The following is a 22,482-nucleotide window of genomic DNA, read 5'->3' on the forward strand; positions in this document are numbered from 1 at the left end:
TAAGGACAAAGTGCCACATTTGCAGTGTACTTGTGATTTATATAAACAAAGAAAAAGCTTTCCACCTGTTTGCAAATCTGCAAAATTATCACTGGGGCGAGGAGTAAAACTGTACTTTTTCTTTTTAATAGTTTGTTTTTAAAGACCAACCCCCTCCCCACACACCATCTGTAGACTACAGATAGACATCTTTTTTCCCCAACTCTTTGGGTCTTGAAATCACAAATGGATTTTATCAAGGTTTAATCCCCTCAAAGTAAAGCAATCCCCCAGCTTGAAAATGGAAATCCTTCCAAATAGCCCCAATGTTGAATACCCAAAAGTTAAAATCGAGCACAGAAATGGTTGACTAATTTCAAAAATTGTGGCGATGTCAATAAGCATGCTAATGCTTCAGCTTAGTTTCATTCACCACAGCAGCAATTGGCAAAATTAGAATTAGTCAACCTTTTCCTCAAGTGTTGTGTCTGTGCTACCTTTTTAGCTTTAGGCATTAAGCTGTGGAATTATATTGCTTTGGTTTAGCACCACAAACTAACAAGGTTGCAAGGTTTGTGTCCCAGGATCCCTAACTGGCAACTTAGTGTGTAATTAGTGTGGGCAATCAGTGCAAAATTTGGGAATGGTTTTATTGACTCTAGGGTATGTGTGTAACCATGTGCCTTAATTAGCAGGATTGAATAATGCTGACTTTATACTTCAACAGTGGTTTTAATTAGCTTGTATGCTGGTGTAAGATAACTCCAATAAAGATCAAATGTTTAACACCAACCCAGTGTCCAATGCTCCTCGGTACCTGAACACTGGTTGCACTTTGTAGCTCTCAAGTGTGTTGTCTTGCACCTGTAAAATTCTACAGTGTTTTCCGTTGCATAATTATGATGTCCGACCCATTCCTCCTTTTGGTTGATTCATCTCTCTTTCTGTTTCTCTCCACATCTGTCAATTTTTTTCCCTTTCTCTGCTGCTGCTCATCTCTGTCTCTCAGTGAGCATGCCAGCCAGCGAGAATGAATCAGTCAACACAGACAATGCCCCCGGGGGAGACGTAGAGGGTGAGACCTGCTGTACCCGGCTGGCGTAAGTATCTCACCGTCTTTCACAGACACACCTTTTCTCCTCCCTCTTTTCCTCAGCTTTCTCACCCATCTTTTGTCAGGTTTAAGGACAGATTGCATCCTGCAGTATTGTGCATGGCAGAATTGCCTCAGATTGCTTGTATACTTTGCTGATCTCACAAGTCTGTTAGACTACAGTAGCACAAAGCTGTCAATATACTCCACATGGATAAAGTTCTATTAGAGTAAAATTGGATAGATCTGAAGGGGAACTAATCAGAGCTGCTGCTCCTGGAAGTGTTTTTTTTTTTTTTTTTTTAACTCGCTAGTTTATTAGTAGTGCTGTGCCAACTGCCCTTTTTTCCACTTTCTTTCGGCAAACTGTTGCTAAGCAAGCAAATTGAGGGAGCAAAAACTAGTTGCTAGATCGCAGTTCCAGCTAAAAAATGACTTTAATCTCGTTTTACGGTTGTTTTCCTCATATCACAATTATAAACGTGCTATTGCTATCAGTTTGCGAACTAGAGGTTTATAATTTGAACACAGTTTTTAAGTTTATCTAGTTGGGTAGTGAGTGCACACAACTGCTACACGTGGTACAAGGACAAAGCCAATCATTGCTTGGGAGCTAATGAATTTTGAAAAGCAAGACAAATCTATCTTATGTAAATCCTAACTACATCTAATAGTATTCCGTCTTTATTTTTTCTTTCATCTCTCTCCGAGTTTCCGTTCTCTCCCTCTCTACCCACTTTTCTGTGTTAGCTGTTGAAGTGCTTTCTTCCGCCCCTGTGGGAGCTCACAAACAGCTGACTCACTCATTCCCGCTTCCCGCTCTGCTTTCATTTTTTACATTATTCAAACAAATGTGTTGCTTTCTTTCTTAGACACGAGACAGCACAGGGGCCGCGACCCCAGCGGACTTATTTCAGTACACACATGCAAACACGCCTGCATAAAAAACTGTTCCTCACGAGCAGAAATGCATTACTCAGAAACTTTAATCTTAAATTTAAACTGATTCACTCTCAACTGCAGGAGCGATAAGGCTAGTTGGCACACGTGGATGGCACGCTGTTGTTTATCTGTACTCTCACTGTCCATCTGTTATTTCGTCTTTGTTATGTTGTATGTGTTTATTTGTGATCTGTCAGGCTAAAATAATAAAAATAAAAGGGTATGTCATATGTGAAGCTTAAGCCTGAACCAGAAATGAAACATGCAATAATGAAATGCCAAATAAATAAGAAACCAGCAATTTGATACTTACAAATTAATTTTGTAAGTAAACTAATTTTGTATTACATTTTATGACATTACTTTTTTTCTTTTTCACAGTTTCTTTTTCTTTGTTGTCATAAAGTAGTAAAAAGGTTCTGCTCTTTTGTTCAAGAACACAGATGTCTTTTTCCTTTACTAAAATTAGTAATTAGACAATTATTTGGTTGGCTATGTTGCCTCACTTTAGTCACCACTAACCTGTGAGGACATGCAGTTCTGGATTACATTTTTTTTTTTAAATGAAATAATATTATTGGTTACGTAACGGTTTTTCCAAGTACTCACGTTGCCAGTCAGTGTAATAAAGATGACGTATTGCAATACATCCTCATCCCAGGCACTACAGGCTATGGGCATCCATGCCATGAAGCTCCAAGTGTACAGTATCTGTACTGATTTTAATGCCAGAGGAGGTTTGGAATTCTGCAGGTGTCGAGTCAGCAGGGTGTTGGTGACTTTTGCACACTACACACCTCCGCACTCGTGCATGGTCTGCGGCTTTATGGCTGTGGTTTCTAAATGCTCCCAGTTTGCAATAACACCACTTTTAGTTCACTGTGAAATATCTAGAAAGAAAGAAATTTTACAAGCTCGCTTGTTGCAACAGTGACTTTCTATTATGGTACCATGGTTGAATTCAATGATCTCTTTAGAACAACCATTCTTTCACAAATGTTTTAAAGGCAACCTGCATGGCTAGGTGCTTTTAATTCAGAGATTAAGATGTGTGGCCATATACTTTTGTCCACATAGTGTAAGTGGCCGCGGCTAAAGTCATTTATATCTTGCTTGAACTTTCATTTGCTGATTTGGTTTCTTTTTTTAATCTTGGACTATGTTTATATATTTTAAACTATATTTATAGGGTCAGGAGTTCTGCTACTCCAGCAGTTTTAACCAAACCGCATTAGCTGACATGCTGAGGATTAGACGGGCCAGAATATTTAGGAAATAAATGACATAATATTTGCTTTATTATGTTTTCTTGGCGATCAGTAATGCCCTTGTTGTTACCATTCATAACATTTAATTTAAATTCACATATCCAGAGAATGATATGTAGTGTACCCTGCCAGGACTAGAAATATAGCCCCTTATTCTCTCTCTGTGAGATTTCAACAAATTTGACATGGAGCATTCCTCCCAGTATTCCGGAGGAAAGACTTCAGAGTATGTCAGTTCTTCTTCACATCGGCATGGAGCTGTTCCTCACGGTACAAGCTACTTTAGCACCCACTGGTCTCGTAATCAAGACGGACACATGAAGACAAGAGATGTGTGTCCTGTCAGCTCCCATATCCAGCCAGTCAGTCATTTTAGTCTTTTGTTCAGTCAGTCAGTGAAAACATTTCATTGCTTCGGTCAGTGAGCTCGTCGGTTAATTTATCTGCTTTTACCAACATCAGAGTAGTCAGCAAAAACAATCCAAGAAAAGTTTCATGGGGACCATAAAATTTTCTTATCTTTTTAAAAATGTGGATATAGTTAAACTAATCGTGGTCATTCAGCATCCCCACAGATTTGTGATCAAATTAAATATTAAAAGTCATAAATTGAGTGATTCTTTTTTTTCTTTTAGTTTTATTTTTTAGATTAAAATTTTCCACCATGGGGACTCTTCTCTCAAAATGTCTTCCATAATCTCTTGTCCTCAGTTATCCATGTTGTACTTTTTCCCGTTACAGTGGTGAACAATCAACAGACATTTTGTTACAATAATAAATGACGTTTCTTTTTCACACCAGGATTGATTGAAGGAAATTCAAACTCGCAGTTTGCTTTCTTTTGACTGGATGCCACTGTATGTGTGTTTGGGGGTGATTTGTTCAAGAGAAAAGCAGGAAATATAACGGCAAAGTGCATTTTGTTATATTGTACCCAAAATCTGTTTCCAGTGGGTGCATAAAAATGGACAGGCCGTTTCTTTTAAAAAAAAAAAGCAGATATGTTCTTTGATCATCCTGTGGAGAGAATCAGCAGTTTTTGTGCTTGCGTATCGGGGAATGTTTGAGGTTGATCAAGAAACATATGCCAAGACATTTGTGATAATAAGGGAAGCTATTCCCCTTTATCCCTCTCAAATCACCCCTTTCATGTGCACCTGTCTATATGTGTGTTATGTGTGTATGTATAATCCATTCTGTTTTCTGTGTTCCAGAATTAGGATCTCCAAATCCAAGTTCAGGTTAGTACATGTTGTTTACCATAGTCTCTTAATTCACCTGCTCTAATGTCTCTAATGCTGTGCTATTTAATTGGTCGTTGGTGTTTTTGTGTGTGTTTGTGCCTGTGTGTGTGTGTGTGTGTGTGTGTGTGTCGGGGGGTGTTTGTGTACAGATGTGCAAAAGGAACACATGCAAACATAGCCTTGCTCTTTGAAGAAACTTGCAAATATGTTGGTTCTTCTCTTGCAGAGTTTGATGAGAAGATCGTTGCCATGGTTATGTTTGTGCAGTAAAATAAATTTATGGTAACAATTATTTAAGCTTAGCATAGTAGTTATCAGACTGCAGATTAGCAGACAGGGGAAAAATATAGAGTGAATGAGATGAATGAAAATGGAAGATAAACAGACAGTTTTGGTGGTAATGTTTAATCCGAAAAATAGATTATTTCTTTCTTGGTAGTGATGTGAACTTTTTTCCGTTTCTTAAATGGGGTATGTCAAATAAAGCTTAACATAAAGCAGATTTAACATAAATACTGTAAACAGCCTGGTTCTGTCCTACCACCACATTTAAAGCAAAGAAGTTGGCAGTTCTCTCCCAGTTGCCGGTAAACATGTTAGATTCGCCACTTCTAAGCATTTGTGGAAAATAATTATGGAACATGCTCAAATGATTTTTTTATGTCTCATTACAGAAACAAAACACACATCACAGCTTCCACAAAATCTGTATACTGACTGTTTACTATTTGTTTACTATTTGACTTCTATGGAAACCTAATAAGTCCCATTATTGTCCCTCTCAATTCTCAGTATCTAGATTAAATGCATACATAATACATTAAGACCACACTGGTTTCATTAAAGGTCAATACAGTGGTCCCTCGTTTATCGCGGGAGTTACGTTCCAAAAATAACCCGCGATAGGTGAAATCCACGAAGTTGCCAACTTTATTTTTTACAATTATTATAGATGTTTTAAGGCTGTAAAGCCCCTCACTATACACTTTACACACTTTTCTCAGACAGGCACGAACATTTTCACACTTTTCTCTCTTGTTTAAACACATTCAAAGTTCAAGCCTTCGTAGAAAAATAAGTCCAGTATTATAGAATGAAACCAAAGGCACCCGCGGTTGCCTTTGACGGTGCAAAACGTTTCATCGACATTGTTGTGTTTGTTGGGGAGAAAACTTACAAATAGGGGTGGGTTTTTATAATCGATTTATCGATTAAAATCGATTCTTGCTTGGATAACGTGAAATCGAATCATTAAAATCCTGAATCGATTTTTTAATATAAATTTATTTTGCTCGAAATACCAGAATCTCAGGTGAAACCTCACAAAATTTCAACAACCACCAAACAGCCCCCCCCCCCCCCCCCCCCCCCCAAAAAAAAAAAAAAAAACCCAGGGAAAATTGCACACACAAAAAATCCGCGAAACAGCGAGGCCGCGAAAGGTGAACTGCGTTAGAGCAAGGGACCACTGTACTCCTCAAATAATACACTTAGACTATTTAATTTAATTGCGAGAACAATAAGTTGTTGTTACAGTGATGGAGAAAAAAGCTTTTGATAAGGTAAACTTTGGATTTGTTGAATCATTCTATAATTGCATCCAAATTCTGTATACCACACCATTAGCCACTGGCACTACGAATGGAATAATCTCACAAAATGACACACGAAACAGGGGTACTAGGCAAAGATGCCCATAGTCACCATCGGTCTTCTTTCTTCTTTTTATTAAATTGAGCTACTCATAGCTATCATCTGAATCCCAACATCTAATAATAACCTCAAGATTAATCTTTATGCAGACGACATTTAACTTTTCATGCAAAATCCATATTCATCACTACTTGAAAAAATTTGCATTATCAAGGAATTTTCAAAAATTTCCAACCATTCCATAAAATGGTCCAAATTCTTCCACTGATATCTCCATAGCTGGGATGGGACAACGAACTAACTATCCCTCTGTACACAAAGTATTTGAAAAACACTAATGTTTCTTGAATTGGAGTCACGGACACGATAAAAAACTGTACACCTTCTAGCGTAACGATGCATGCCTGCTTGTGTTGTGTTGTGAGTGTGTCTCATGTAAAATTCAGTGTGAGCATCATGGCAGAAGCCAGTGTGTGCCATAAGTGACTATAAAAAGCACTCACGCACATTTAAACAGAAGACTGATGCAACATATACAGGCAGAGGGAGAAGATTCTCTGGTGGGCTGTGTTGATCTGTTTGAATTAGAGGAGTCACGATTGGATGAAAAATCCTCTTGCATGTTTGCTGCGGTTGACAAATGGGTCAAGTACGCATAATGCAAAGACACCCACATGTGTACAAAATAATGACAAAGTGACTTACAGTGTTTATTTGTAGAAAAAAACAATTAATTGCTCATTCTTTTTTAAAGCAATTCATTAAATAAATATATAATCAGTGTCTAGGCTATTGAAATTAAAAGATATACATGTGAAAATCTTAAGTGAAATTCATGCGTCACTACCTCTCCACCTGTAGGCCAACAAGACCACAAGCTGCTCTTCGTTAGTGGTTTTGATGTCACTTAACCAGAATAGGACAATTATGAAATTACAGTCGTCACCTTATCAGTATATGAGCGTCGAAACACCCTTTGAGTGGAGTTTTTCACACAGATGTGACTGCAAAGTTTAACGCTAGCAATTATCAGAAACAATGACTTTAATTTCCAACATGAGAGAGCATTCAAGGTGCAAAAGACCTGACCACAGCTTAGAGGAAGATATTAAAATCACTAAATCAAAAAAAAGGGTTGGCATGCTAAAATGAGCTACTTCTCTTTTTAAAGCATTGTTTTCCTTTGTGTTGTGAGTCACAATACAACATATTTCACTTTAATTTGCCCCTTCGATCATTTTGGGAGCGCAAATGTTCTTTTTCTTTCTCAAACGGTGCATATCTCATGCTCCAGCACAGCTCTTTGTACTGGTTTCTCCTTTCTGTGAAACGCCTTTGAGAATGACTAACCCTGTCTCGACCACAGACCGAGGCGTGATGTCATCACTGTTTTGTAGAAAACCTAATTGACTCTTTCTTGTCCTTTTTCCACTTCCTCTATTTGTTTTTCACCATTCGCTTGTTTCTTTTGATTATTTTTCTTGGTTTATCTTATTGCTCGTGGGTCCTTTTCTCTTCCTTCATCTTTCCTTTTTCCCACCATTCTCTGTCCCATCCTCCTACCTCTCTTTTCTCTCCCACCTTTTCCCAACTTATTATTTCTGCTTCTTCCTTCTCAGCCGCTACTCCCGGAGGTGGAACAGGCTGTGTCGAAGGAAATGCCGGGCAGCAGTCAAATCACAAGTTTTCTATTGGCTGGTCATTTTCCTGGTTTTCCTCAACACTCTGACCATTGCCTCTGAACATCACCAGCAGCCTCAGTGGCTAACTGATGTACAAGGTACATTGCTCAACCCACACACATGCACACAAAACAGTAATATGTCTGATCTGGGCTTAATTATTGACCTCTGTGCAATTACTTTCTTTGGCATTATATTTTCATCCCACTCTAATTTTACTCCCCCTTTATTTCCCTCCCCAGACATAGCCAATAAGGTTTTGCTAGCACTCTTTACTGGTGAGATGCTGTTGAAGATGTACAGTCTGGGCCTGCAGGTAGGACACTGTATCACTGTTTTGTGTTAACATTGACCACATTCTACCCTTTTTTCTACCTTTAACTTCTGCGTTTTGCTCCTCACAGGCCTACTTTGTTTCACTCTTCAATCGGTTCGACAGCTTCGTAGTATGCGGAGGGATCCTTGAAACCATTCTGGTGGAAACAAAAATCATGTCTCCTCTTGGCATCTCTGTGTTACGTTGTGTACGCTTACTCCGAATCTTCAAAATAACCAGGTTAGTGTAGACCTTAAAGCATATGCATTTGATAAGCAGAAGTTATTCCATCAGTCCTCCAACAGGCAAGATACTCACACAGATACCTAATGCTATACTGAACATAAAGTAACAGCTTTTTAATAATGTATACTTTATTGATCCCCGTGGACAAATTCCTCTCTGCATTTAACCCATTCACTCAGTGAAGCAGTGGGCAGCCATTGGGCACCCGGGGAGCAGTGTGTAGGGACGGTACCTTGCTCAGGGGTACCTCAGGGTAGCCGTTCAGTGGATTCGAACCCTCAACCTTCCAATCATGGGGCCACCACTCTACCAACTGAGCTAACACTTCCCCGTTTTGCAGTGTTTATATACCAGTGGAGCCCTAATGTTGCATTCAGCAAAGCGGAAACAGAGGATGAAAAATTAACAGATTACAATAGGTCTGTGATGCAATTACCAAAAAAACCAAACAAACTTGGATTTCCATGAGATTAATGTTTATCTGAGGTTTCACTATATCTCATATAACATCCATGGTATTTAAAAATGTCTAACCTGAATAATTGTTTTTGGGATTTTATTTTGCCACAGTAATCATTTGGTGAGAATTTCCTATTATGACTAGTTTACATACACTCATTGACCGCTTCATTAGGTACACCTCGCTTATAATGGGTTGGATCCTGTTTTCCCTTGAGAACTGCTGTAATTCTTCAAAGCATAGATTCAGGGCTGTGCTGGAAACATTCCTCAGAGATTTTGGTCCATATTGACACGATAGCATTTGTCAGCTACACATCCCGTCCACCACATCCCAAACGAGCGCTATTGGATTGAGCTTTAGTGACTTTTGAGGCTAATAGAGTACGGTGAACGTATTGTCAAGATTAGTAAAGCAGTGGGAAATGATTTGAGCTTTGTGACATGGCGCCTTATCCTACTAGAAGCAGTCGTCAGAAGATACTGTGGTCATAAAGAGATGGACAGCAACAGCAGTCAGGTATTGGACTGGATTCAAGGAAGGATGGATCTATGCTTTCATGTTGTTTATGCCAAATGCTGACTCAACCATCTGAATGTCGCACCATAAATCAAAGCTCATCAGACCAGGCTGACACCAACAACCATGCCACATTCAGAGTCACTTAAGTCACTGCTTTAATCAGTTTAACAGGTGTACCTAATACAGTGTCCAGTGATTGTATATTGGCTTTTTAGACTTGTCAAGGTTTGGGAAGCATAGGGGTGAGAACCCAAATACAGGATTCCAGAAAGAAACCTTAATAACAAAGCAAAGTTTTCAATAGTAGCTTTCAATATATGTAAACAGGAGTAAAAGTTAACAAGGTCTAAGAACATAAAATCAGCACTACAACAACATGCAAAGGCTACACACAGAGAACACACTGTGACAAAGACTGGACTATTTATACACAAAGGGCTAATTAGGAAATGACTAACAGGAGGGTAACACACCCACACACAGGTAAAGACAATCATGATAATCAGGGAAAGACAGATTGGAAGCAAAACATACACAGGACGCACAAAAAAACCCCTTGAAAATAAAAAAACAACAGGGAGTAACCAAAATACTCACAGAGATACGACGGTCACATTAACATGAAGACAGATACAAAGGAACTCTGGAGGGCAAACACATAAAACAGAAGCACAGAACAGAGGGAAAAAAACAATAAAGGAAACACTGAAAAGTTCAATCCTACAACTGAAACACTAAATCATGAATCCAGGATGGCAAAACATAAACTTCTTAGCAGGAAACTCCAGCAGCACTGTTAAACTGAAACAGAAACTATCAGACTCCCTTCTAGTCACTTCTAAAGAAATCAAGATAGAAATCCAACAGTCAACCTACCAAATATATTATAACAAGACTACCATTCCAACTAAATTTCTCTTCCTTTAGATATTGGAACTCGTTGTCCAACCTGGTGGCATCCCTGCTGAACTCTGTCCGCTCCATCGCTTCCCTGCTGCTCCTGCTGTTCCTCTTCATCATCATCTTCTCCCTGCTGGGCATGCAGCTGTTTGGGGGAAAATTCAACTTTGACGAGACTCGACGAAGCACGTTCGACAACTTCCCCCAGTCTCTGCTCACTGTGTTTCAGGTAATCATGCTCCACTTTTTCTCATGAAGTGTGTCCGGCCTCCATTGTCACCTTACATTTGTCCTTGAATGATACAAAAAGTGTAAATTTTATAATGTTGCTTAATTAAATGTAATCTGTCACTATCACGAGGCTGAGGCTTCTTTTAAATGAAAATACATTTTTATAAGATTTTGTTTACTGTCTTCTGTCTCTACAGATCCTGACCGGAGAGGACTGGAACTCTGTGATGTATGATGGTATCATGGCGTATGGTGGTCCAGCTTTTCCTGGCATGCTAGTTTGCATCTACTTCATCATCCTCTTCATCTGTGGAAACTGTATCCTACCACAACAGGAGGTCCCCATGGTCACAAAGCACTTGGTCATAGGGAATCTATTGGTTGTTCTAGATTGTTGCAGAGTCTTTCTATTATAATGTCAGGTCCTTTTAGATGTTGGTGCTATGTAAATACAAATACATGGAATAGCTACACCAGTAACCCAGGACATGCGGGCGTGATGCTTATACATGTAGAATTTCAAAATAAAAATATGGTGAGTCAAATCCAGTAACTGACAGTCAAATTTGTTTTCTGACAATCTTTAATCCTGTCATCAAATGGATACTGGTGTTGCTGATTGTGATTTGAATCACTGAATCACATCTGATATCTAACCCCTTGTTAAGATGCAGTTGCAGGGGAAAAGAACACATTTTGCATGCAGATGCTTTCCCTAAAGCTAAAAGATTTTAGTGCGGGCCACTGAGCATCTGTACTTAAAAGTACAGAGTAGTTAAAAATGTGTTTTTCAGATTAAATTGTTACTATTTATCAGCTTAACCTGTTGAATCCAAAGCCAGTGCAGGATTAGTCATTTGGCTTTTGGAGCATTCATTGGTTTTGAATGCTGTTTATCTGATCACTTCAACATAACAGTCTATGAACATTAACTCACTTTTTAACCCAAGCCTCAAGTGGTCATTACAGGAACTGTAGGTTTTGGCTTCCTTTTTTTAGCCCCAGGGGTTGCCACCTGTTTATAGCCAGCTTTGTTTGTGATCTGATGGGTCAGCAACATCCTTAACATCACCCCTCTGAACAGATATCCTGCTGAATGTCTTCTTGGCCATTGCTGTAGACAATCTGGCAGACGCCGAGAGCTTGACATCAGCCCAGAAAGAGGAAGAGGAGGAGAAGGAGAGGAAAAAACTGGCCAGGTAAAGCAGAAAACTGAATGGAGGCAGTCAGACAAAAAATTGTAAAGGGATAGAGGGAGATGTTGAGACCTGGCCAATCCAAACAGCACCCAGGGAAAACTTTAGCTTGCAGCATCTTGGATAGCCTATTATTTCTTCAAGGTGAATAAAGATGCTGACACTAGAAGCTTGAATTAAACCACTAAAATTGCTTTTTCATACATAGAATACAAACATATTATTTGGCTTTTCTCTACAACAGTTTATTATTTTTTTCAGTATCATTGCAAAGATTAATTCCCAGCAAAGATCAAAGTTGAGTTTAAAGTGCAGCTGAGAAAGAAAGTGTTCTTTAGTACAAATCATAAAAATGTATTCTGCTTGGTTGCAACCTGTATTAATCTATGGAAAAGGTGCAACAGAAAATTGTAATTTTCCTCACAGCTGAGAAAATACCACCTATGATTGCACGTCTTTATGTTGTCCCTCTGATGTTAATTTATGTATGGAGAAGGGAAGATGCTAGAGTTGAGGATCTTCTTGTTCTCTCTCCTTCTCCAGGCTTGGCAGTCCAGAGAAGCGTCATGAAAATGAGAAGCCGCCTCTGGAGGAAGAGAAGAAGGAGAAAATAGAGCTGAAGTCCATTACTTCTGACGGGGAGACCAACACTGCTACAAAGGTACATAGAGACACAAAGATTCAGTAAGAATATGTGTGTGTGTTCAAAGGAGTGAGAAAAAATGAACGGAATCTCATACTTCTCCTTTTCAGATTAACATGGATGACTGCTGTGGGGATGAGAGCGAAGAGAAGAATCCATATCCCGCCAATGATTATATAGGTAACACACACCACAGCCATAAATATTATGTGTTTCTATAGGTATAAGGTAAGAGGTGGTTTCATTGAGAATTTTGTCTTTGTTATTATAAAAAAAGGTTAGTTACTAACATTGCACTTATTTCCACCTTTTCCCCTTATATTCCTTCTTCCCCCTTTCCTTCTTTATCTTACTCTCCTCTTTCCCGTTCCTCCTCATCAGGAGATGAAGACGATGATGAGCCAGAGATGCCTGTGGGCCCGAGGCCACGGCCCCTCTCTGACATTCAGCTGAAGGAGAAGGCTGTCCCCATGCCTGAGGCCCGAGCTTTCTTTATCTTCAGCCACACCAACAAGTAATCTTCCTCTCCAACTTCATTTTCTCCGCCCAATATTTTAGTCAGCTTCTGCTGTATTCGTTTTGGCATCCTTTTCCTTTAAAGAGACTAGATGAAAAAATTTTGCTTTCTTTCTCTCTTGCACTTTGTTTTGTAGGTTCAGGGTTCTCTGCCATAAGGTCGTCAACCACAACATCTTCACCAACCTCATCCTCTTCTTCATCCTGCTCAGCAGCATCAGTCTAGCGGCAGAAGACCCTGTCAAAAATGACTCCTTCAGAAATAAGGTAGCATATAAGTGATATAACGCCCGTCTACTCGATTTGAGCGCATTCATAGAGTGCTTTTATCTATACTTAAGCACTTTTATCTAACATTCACACACACTCTCACACTTCAATTAATTAATCTGGGGAAAATCAGGGTTCAGTATCCACAGCAGTATTTCAGCAGTGTATCTAATCTTATGATCACTGGACGACCAGCTGTACTGCCTGAGCCACAGCCACCTGTAAGCATAAAAAAACCCCATATATAACGGTATAAATAAAGTATATATAGACATACAATGCCGGATGTACAGTAAGACACAGTAGCCATAATTAGATGCCCACACGCACACTCATTCTGACCTAAATGGATTATAGCTATAGAGGAACCAAAGCTTATTGTGAGTGGCCCGTTACACTTAATGAGATTTCGTGTCGAGTACTGTAACTGTTACTAACTTCATGTTAAGAAGATATGAAACGCCTCTTAAGCTTTGCTCTTTTAAACTGTTTTATTAGCCAAAAAGAAAAATGAGTAGTTATTGTATCATTTTCTACACATACAGTGTGAAAATATATTTATGAGGGTGTTTTTTGTGTTTGTTTTGCTAAATGTCAACATTTAATCAAGAATTTAATGTATTTACTGTTTTAGTGTTTGCACAGTCTGTTTTGACAATGTGTAAGAAGTTCTGTCTTTTAATTCGTATGCAGCAGCGGAGACTTCATGTTTAGCCTCGAGGCGAGCTGTGAAACCGCAACATTTTCAGTTACTTTGCAGTATATGAAGGATATATCTGCAATTGTACTCGCTGTGTGACATCAGCCCGTTTTTCGTAAATTAATGTGGTGTTTATGACTGTAATGGAGCTGTAGTCTAATGTAAACACCATGTGTGCTGCTGTATCTGTTTTTGTACACAGTTTCCTGTCTCAGTCAGTGAGACGTATTCCTCAGAGGCCAATAAAGATCTGTTTTATTATATTTTCCCTGGCTTTGGTATAGGATCCTATTATATATTCTATTAGTCTAAACCAATTAACCTTAGTCTGAAACAGTAATGAAATAAAACAACCTGTTTTTCAGATTTTCCAGCATTTCTACTTTAGTTCATTTGGACCTGAACATTATTATTATTTCAGTAAGTTGTGGAGTCATTTATGTTATGCTGCAGCTGACCGTAAGTCCTGCTTTTTCCCAAAAAGAAGCACACATTCATTGCCAAGTTTTACCAAGTTTAGGTCTTCAAGAGTTCTTCTGCTAATGGGGCACAAATAGATTGTATATAGGCAGTGGACATCACCAACTGGTTTGTAGACTGATGATCTGAAGCCTCTAGATGAGCATTTTGACTGTTTCTATCTTGGTTTTTTTATCTTCTGTATAAAAATTTACTTCTATACAATGGATCAGCACAAGAGTTCGCCACCTTTTCAGGCCCAGTAGCTATTGCCATCGTTTATGTACAGACTATGAACCTAAAAAAATGCCTTCTAATGCTGTGTTTGGGTCGTGGGTGGCGCATCGGCTAGTCGTACATCTCTGGATTTTTGTAAATCGGATTGTGCCACAGCCACCGCAGCTGGGTTGAGGACTCGTGTGTGCGGCCGTGTCGGTTTTTTAGCGGCATTTTAATAATATTCCAGCACAGGAGCTCAGACACATACAGATATACAGTTTGAAAACATCCGGTTTTGATTTCTTCTCCTGCTACATTAGTGCTTATGTGGTGATACTGTCTGAGTGGCAACACCTATCCTTCAGGAGAATACTGCAGCACCTTCCTGCACTGTAACGGCAGGTGTAAATACGGGTTTCTGTTAAAATCAATTGCAGTGGTCAGCGAAGCGACCATTACAGCGGGTATACTGCGGCCTTAAGAGAGTCATGAGCATTTCTGAATTCATTCAGCTTTGCTTTGTGAAATGTTAAACAATCTTGGTTCATTAAGAACTTTGTCATGGCAAATGAAACAGTGTAACAACTTTGGTCTCTGTTCATTCAGAAAGCCTTTGCATGTTGGGCAGGGGTAGTCCAAGTCCAGTTAAAATACAGTGTTGTATTTATTTTCAGATCCTGGGCTATGCAGATCATGTGTTTACTGGACTCTTCACCATCGAGATCATTCTTAAGGTAGTATTTAATGTTTATGATGCACACTAAAGCATTCATTCACTGTTCCTTCAGTTTCTTTTTTTTTTCTTTGCTAAAATTAACATTTGGCTGTACTGCTGTCAAATAATATTTAATCATTACAAGCTGGTTGATGTGCTTACCAAAAATTATTTACTGGATTTAGATGTATAGAGAGGCAAACTGTAGATGTGGTAATATAGTGTTGTTTCTAGTAAGCTAGCATTAAACCCTTCTAAAATATTGCTGCTCATGGTAAAAGGTAATAATCTGAACTTTGACCCCTGCAGATGACAGCCTATGGCGCCTTCCTCCACAAAGGTTCTTTCTGTAGAAACTATTTTAACATCCTGGACTTGGTAGTGGTCAGCGTGTCCCTCATCTCCTCTGGAATACAGTGAGTACAGTACGATGTTTTATGGTGCATGTGTTTTACCTGATGCAGTCATGTTGTAAGCTTTTGTTCACCGATATTACTAACATTTTCCAAATATCATTAAACACGCATTTGTGTTATTGTCTCGTATATAATCACACAAATTGTGACTACTGCGTGAGACACAAATCAAGTGCCTAAGTTGGAAAAAAACATTTTTATTAGTAAATTGCTCCGTGCTTTACACTTCTCTGTCTTCTCATAACAAGTTCACACTTCATTACTCCTAATCCGCTGTCTCTTTGTGATGTTTATTAAAATGTTCTCTTCTTCTTGCAGCAAATAACTCATTGCATTGAAATGCTGTGATGTTTAATATTCTATACTGCACTTTCTGTCTCTGATGCTTAATAGACTAGACTTCTCGACGTAAGTCCATATTAGTCCGTGTTATAACCCCTTTAACAGACCGTCACCTGAACCGTGTAAAGCTGTCACTTTTTTGATTTGATATTTCTATAGTCTTGGAGAGTTTAGTCGAAGACTCACCCAAAGCAAGAACAAATAAAACCAAATCTGTCACTGAATGGTTTTGTTGAGTGGGATAACACTGAACTTGTAATGAATGAACACATGCAGTTCTTTTTGAGCCAGATCCACTGCAGAATGCATCTTTTACAAGCAGCAACATAATTGGTTTCTACCCAGAAAAAGTGTTACATTGAGTAAATTATCCTGGGTCTTCCAATACTCTCGTCGCATTTCATATCCAATTGATGTTAATGAGTTTGTTCTTCTTTTTTTTCACTTTTTGTCATGGATTTTGGGGGCAGGTCAAATTCAGTTCTCATATTTCTAGATAAATGCAACTCTCCTGGGTTATAGAAATGACGCCCTATTGCTAGAATCCAGTGGTTTTTGCCTGTTAAAAGTAGCGAGTGAGTGGGATTTTTCTTTATTTATCACAGTTAAAAGAACTGCAATGATGTTATGATCAACTAAACCACTACTGTGATATAGTTTTTTTATTTTTACTCCTACCAAATAAGAACCCATTTTAAGTATAAGTTGTAGAGAAGCTGTGAAAAAACGCTCATAAAAAAGCATGTAAAAAAACTCCTACTGTATACACTACATATGACAGATTGCTTGTTTGTGTTGTCACCCAGAGTAAGCCTCATAATGTGACAGCATGAAATATGGCTTACATCGGCTAAGAAGACAGAACTATAGCAAAACAATACCTGATGACCTCATCTATTTTTGCTCTCTTATTGCTAGTCAGAGTCCTTTTCATCAGGTGGATGGCGTGCTTCATCCCTGTCATCAGACTCCGACAGTTAAAATATCGCCTTTTAAAATAATTTGACGTTTCCACGAATAACCTAGCAGTTGGTTTGACTGTGATATGCGATTGATAACATCCTACTCCACACGAGCTACCTTTAAGTGCCTTTAACTTCCACATTTCTCTGTAAAAAGTTGCACAGCGGGTATTTTTTTTCTTTTGTTTCTCACTCTTTGTTTCAAAGTTAGCACAGAGTATTGTTTCCCTCCAAATCACAACTTTACCCATCAAGAAAGTCACTCCTTTAAATATATTTATGTTGACATTTTGAAAACACCTTCTTTTCCTTGTACTTGTGTCACACAGTGGAAAGCGTTTTTGTATTTTTCCTTCATTTATCTGAAAAACTGGCTTGTTAAATAAAGGGAAGCGACCTTGACCAACTCAGCTCAAGTATTAATAATCACGCTGAGAGAGGCCCGGTTCAGATCAGAGAAGGACTAATGCTAAAGCTCTTTCCAGACAGTTATTGTACAACTCAAAATGTCAAGGTATTAATTTGATTCTTTTTTTTCCTTAGTATGTAAATCACTTTCTTTTAAAGCTCCACCTGAAAAAGGTCACACCATTTGACCTTTGGCTTGTAGTGACACTCTTTTACAGTACAGTAGTTTGCTTGTAAATGTCTGTCTGTGTCTTTATGTTGGCCCATCCGTGTTGTTTCATTACGTGTGTTTGTCCATATATTATATGTGTTTCATGTGCATTACTATGTAACGGATACAGTGTTACTAATATCTGTTTTTGAGGAGCTACAGTTAGGTCCATAATTTGTCAGACAGTGACATAATTTTGGCACTTTTGCCTCTGTGAACCATTACAATGGATTTTAAATCAAACAATCAAGATGCAATTAAAGTGCAGACTTTCAGCTTTAATTTAAGGGTTTTTACAAAAATTTTGCATGAACGGTTCAGGAATTACAACAATTTTCATATACGCCCTCCTATTTTCAGATGCTCAAAAGCAATTGGACTTTTGGTGGACTAACATTGATGGCCTGTTCCTTTCTTATTTCATGACACACCCAAACATAATATCTGAAGTGCAAAAAATGTTGCATTTTCAAATATGAGGCTCAAAGAGATGTCAGTGCAATTGAAGGAGGCCCTCATTAAAAACAAAATAAACTAAGGTAATAAACTTTTTTAAAAATCAGAGAGATGGGAGAAACACCGCAAAGGGCTGAAATACCACAAAAGACAACTAAGGAACATGATGTATGATGATATTACTTTAAGATTGATGTTTAAAATATATTTAAAAATGTGCTTTGTCATTTAATTGTCCAATTACTTTTGATTCTCTGAAAATGGTATCAAACAATGGCTTTAATTACTGAAATGTTATTGCAAACTTTTGTAAAATCACCTTGAATTAAAGCTGAAAGGGGGAAATTTATTCACATCTTAATAGCTTGATTTAAATCCGCTATGGTAGTTTAGAAAAAGTAAAAAAAAAATTCCAAAAATTTGTGTCTTTGTCCAACAAATTATGGACGTGACTGTATGCTTTCTGCTTTTGAAAGTGACCCCTTGATAACTGATGCTAGAACTACTCGTAACACTAACAAAGTCTATTAAATTTGCTTTAAACTGTCTAAAAAGTAAGTATGTGCATAGCTAAATAGTTTCTGTTTATAAAATAAATAACATTAACAACACTACAGCAACAAGCTAGGCATAAAGATTTATTTATTTAGTAACATAATACACGTTGGTCTCCTTGGGAAGAATGCTTTCACAGCCATGGGATGTTAGTTAAAATAATAATAACAGTAGTTTGGTGTAGATGATGAAATGCTTGATGTTGAGTTCTGGGTTCTTGGGTTTTTGTTCCTGTTTTTCATGCTCACAGTACCCCCATTGTTTCTTTGAGTTCCTTTTTCTTGTCTGTGTTGTTGTCTTTGTTTTGTGTTCCCACTGTTTCTGTCACCTTGTTTAGTGTTTGTCTTCATATCTCGGTGTTTTTTTCTTTTTACTCTTCTACTTGGAAGGTTAGTCTTCTGTGTCCAGTTTTACTTTCTATTTTTTTCCCCTCATTGTTTTTACCTGTTGCTGACTGGCGCACCTCTCCCCTCTTCCTAGCTGTGTGCCATCATGTAATCAGTTCCCAGTGTATGTATACTCCGACCTTTCTGTTTGTCATGGCGTCTGTTTTCTTACCTTCTTTTGTTCCCATGGTGTTTTACATATTTTTTCATCCTCCTTGTGTTCTTGTTTGGTCTTTTTTGTATTTTGTACAATTTTTCAGCAGCCAAATAAACTGCTCACTTTCAGTTACTTCTCCTGCCTTCGACTTCTGCCTCTCGGTGCTCTCCACTCTAAGCCGTGACAAAATTTCAGTTTTACATTTTATGTTTCCCTAAAAACAAATCAAGGCTGTGTTAAATTCCTTTTTGTATCTGTTTTTTGTCATCTTTCTTAATTTCTTGTGAACTTTTATTTCAGTTGTCCATTGTATTTTGTCCATTTTTTGTCATTTCATTAGCTTTTCGTTGCATCAGCCTCCACAGTTTGTGTTTAAAAGTAAAGACTCTACTGAAAGCAGTTTATGGTGTGTGTTGTTCCAACATTACAAATATATTTTTTTAAGATGGTAAGATGTGGTCAATCAATTTGGCAGGTCAGTAGTTTAATCAAATGTGTGTCTACAGGTCCAGCGCAATTAATGTTGTAAAAATCCTGAGAGTTCTGCGCGTGCTTAGACCACTGAGGGCCATCAACAGAGCCAAAGGACTAAAGGTTGACATAGTCACGCATTTCATAAAAAATACACACAATGCACACTTATCTGTCCTCTAAAAAAAAAGGCATAGATTTATCACTCACTCTTATGTTTGGTGTGTTTTTTGCAGCATGTAGTGCAGTGCGTGTTTGTGGCCATCAGGACTATTGGCAACATCGTCATTGTCACCACGTTACTCCAGTTCATGTTCGCCTGTATTGGAGTGCAACTCTTTAAGGTAAAAAAAGGGAATGTGATCAGCTAGTTATTGTACTTTTTGAACCGTTTTTTAAATTCTGACTAAGAAATTGTCTCATGTTTCAATCAGGGAAAGTTTTTCTACTGTACCGACAACTCTAAGCAGACTCAGGCAGAGTGCAGGTAAGAGATCCCCCCTGCAGACGGCATCTTAATCTTTTTTCTTACAGTCTAACTACATTATGTGTGTGTATGTCTGTTTGCGTCCACAGAGGTTCTTTCATCACGTATAAAGACGGGGATGTGGGGAAGCCTGACAAAGCCCCAAGAGTGTGGGAGAACAGTGACTTTAACTTTGATGATGTTCTACAAGGCATGATGGCGCTGTTTGCCGTGTCTACCTTCGAGGGATGGCCAGGGTGTGTGTCTATATAACAACACAGTGCGGATGGGTTTTTTTATGTATATATATTACGATCCCTTTTTTTTATGACCTCTGCCAATTTTGTGGTTTAAGTGAGTGTGTGCATGTCATTGTGTCTGAATTCAGATAAAACTTTGTAAGAGTGTAGAGTGGGGTCATTCTTACAATCCACATCCAAGGTCAACTCAGTAATTTATTGGTCCAAAATTGACAATAAGTCTTATAGCTATGGTAAGTGTGGTTTCTATTGTCAACATAGAAATAGTACCGTATAAAGATTTAAAATATCGTGTCAAATTTGACCTCTGACCTCTTTTTCAAAATTCTTAGATTGATCTGAAGGTCAAAGTGATAATAATGACATATAGAGGGTTTTCAGACTGACTAAACTGACTGTTTAAATACATAACAATTTGAATACATGCACAGTGTTCAAATATAATAGTTTTTTGTAAAAAAAAACAAAACAAACAAACTTGTGATTGTGAAACTTCTTACTAAACAATGGAATAAATGCAATTTGTTTTTTAAATTCCAGATTTTATTTCCCGTCTCTTTGTCAGGTTACTGTACCGAGCCATTGACTCTCATGCTGAGGATGTGGGGCCCATTTACAACTACCGCGTGGTCATTTCCATCTTCTTTATCATCTACATCATCATCATTGCCTTCTTCATGATGAACATTTTCGTCGGTTTCGTCATCGTCACATTCCAGGAACAAGGGGAGCAAGAATATAAGAACTGCGAGCTGGACAAAAACCAGGTAGTGTTCGTGTATATTTTGTGTAAAGTTACTACTCGATAAAATTATTAGTACTTTTGGAGCTTTTTTTTTGTTTGTAAAGTGATAACTTTCTGTCTTTAAATCTCGTAGTACGGCAGACATACAGCAGAGAGATTTTTTTAAAGGTACAGAGGAGTGATTCTACTGTTCTGACAGGAGCGGGAAAGTCATTGTGTCATTTAGGAGCCACAAGGGAGAAGGAATAAGAGCCAGGCAATTGGGGTGTGACACGGATGAATCTGAAGAGGCTGAACATGAGTTTTAGGGGCAGAACCACTTCAGGAGCCCAGCCAGGAGGAGCTGCAGCAGTTCAAAAAAGATGAGACTAAACCTTACAAAAGGAACGAGGCCAAGGGCCTGCGGCTGCGTTCTCTGAGATGATCCATGTTTCAGAAAGAGCATGTAAATGCAGACAGAGGATAGAAGAGTAGTCTGGCTTTTTTAGCGTGCCAAAAGACTTCTTTTCTACAGCTTTTCCTCCATGACTGTCTGGGAACAGGGAGACACACAGATGAATACTTTTGGAACTACATCAGCAGACAAATGTAAATGGCAAATGCTCACCTTTGTGTTTGTGTGTTTGTGCCACAGCGTCAGTGCGTGGAGTACGCTCTAAAGGCTCGTCCGCTGCGTCGCTACATCCCCAAGAACCCTTACCAGTACAAGGTGTGGTATGTGGTCAACTCCACCTACTTTGAGTATTTGATGTTCACACTCATCCTTCTCAACACCATCTGTCTGGCCATGCAGGTGAGTAATGTGTGTGTACATTTAGAAAAAAAACTCCCATAGAACTAACATTGTGTAATGAGTTGGTGTTTTTTTTTCCTGCAGCATCATGGACAGACCAAAAATTTCAATGATGCCATGAACATCCTCAACATGCTCTTCACGGGACTTTTCACTGTTGAGATGATCCTTAAACTGATCGCCTTCAAACCCAGGGTACGTTCACTACTCAAACAGCAGGCTAGAATAACAGTGATACCTGTGTAGGACTACAGACTAGAGAAATGTGAAAAAGCACAGACAAAGAGACATTTTATAATGTAATGTTAGATGAAATTAGATAAACTCACAGCTCTATCTATCAGTGCTCATTGCAGCCCGGAAGAAAAAGAGTTTAATAGTTTTTTTTAAAGGCTTTTGAGTCACAGCGTTGCAGAAGACAGATTGTTGTGCTCTAAATTCATAATTCTTTTTCATTTCCTTCCTTACGATACGATGGATTTAAACCATGATTAGAGGAAAGCGTTTATGTGCTTAATCCCATTGTTCCCTTGTTATCCTGCTGTTGTTGCCGTGCCCAATCTAAGAACTTCCTGGTGCTTCAGCTATTTAAACAGTAAC

General features: G+C 38.5%; 1 protein-coding gene across 4 annotated transcripts in view; it reads left to right on the plus strand.

The window, feature by feature from the left end:
* cacna1c (calcium channel, voltage-dependent, L type, alpha 1C subunit) overlaps positions 1-22,482 on the plus strand; it is a 199,761-nt gene that overhangs the window by 151,215 nt on the left and 26,064 nt on the right. For 2 of the 4 annotated variants that reach the window (XM_063501409.1, XM_063501410.1), the window contains exons 11-31: positions 989-1,079; positions 4,497-4,523; positions 7,799-7,959; positions 8,104-8,177; positions 8,266-8,417; positions 10,333-10,534; positions 10,734-10,854; positions 11,621-11,735; positions 12,276-12,393; positions 12,486-12,555; positions 12,757-12,889; positions 13,029-13,158; positions 15,214-15,273; positions 15,564-15,670; positions 19,654-19,741; positions 19,855-19,962; positions 20,053-20,105; positions 20,195-20,341; positions 20,910-21,111; positions 21,724-21,882; positions 21,967-22,077. In XM_063501409.1, coding sequence (XP_063357479.1) covers positions 989-1,079; positions 4,497-4,523; positions 7,799-7,959; positions 8,104-8,177; positions 8,266-8,417; positions 10,333-10,534; positions 10,734-10,854; positions 11,621-11,735; positions 12,276-12,393; positions 12,486-12,555; positions 12,757-12,889; positions 13,029-13,158; positions 15,214-15,273; positions 15,564-15,670; positions 19,654-19,741; positions 19,855-19,962; positions 20,053-20,105; positions 20,195-20,341; positions 20,910-21,111; positions 21,724-21,882; positions 21,967-22,077 — 2,429 coding nt within the window. Of the gene's footprint in view, positions 1-988; positions 1,080-4,496; positions 4,524-7,798; positions 7,960-8,103; positions 8,178-8,265; positions 8,418-10,332; positions 10,535-10,733; positions 10,855-11,620; positions 11,736-12,275; positions 12,394-12,485; positions 12,556-12,756; positions 12,890-13,028; positions 13,159-15,213; positions 15,274-15,563; positions 15,671-16,063; positions 16,079-19,487; positions 19,554-19,653; positions 19,742-19,854; positions 19,963-20,052; positions 20,106-20,194; positions 20,342-20,909; positions 21,112-21,723; positions 21,883-21,966; positions 22,078-22,482 lie in introns of all 4 variants that reach the window. The other 2 variants (XM_063501408.1, XM_063501407.1) reach the window with 2 other exon arrangements.

This window comes from Pelmatolapia mariae, linkage group LG17, assembly GCF_036321145.2.
Source record: "Pelmatolapia mariae isolate MD_Pm_ZW linkage group LG17, Pm_UMD_F_2, whole genome shotgun sequence".
NCBI lineage: Eukaryota > Metazoa > Chordata > Actinopteri > Cichliformes > Cichlidae > Pelmatolapia > Pelmatolapia mariae.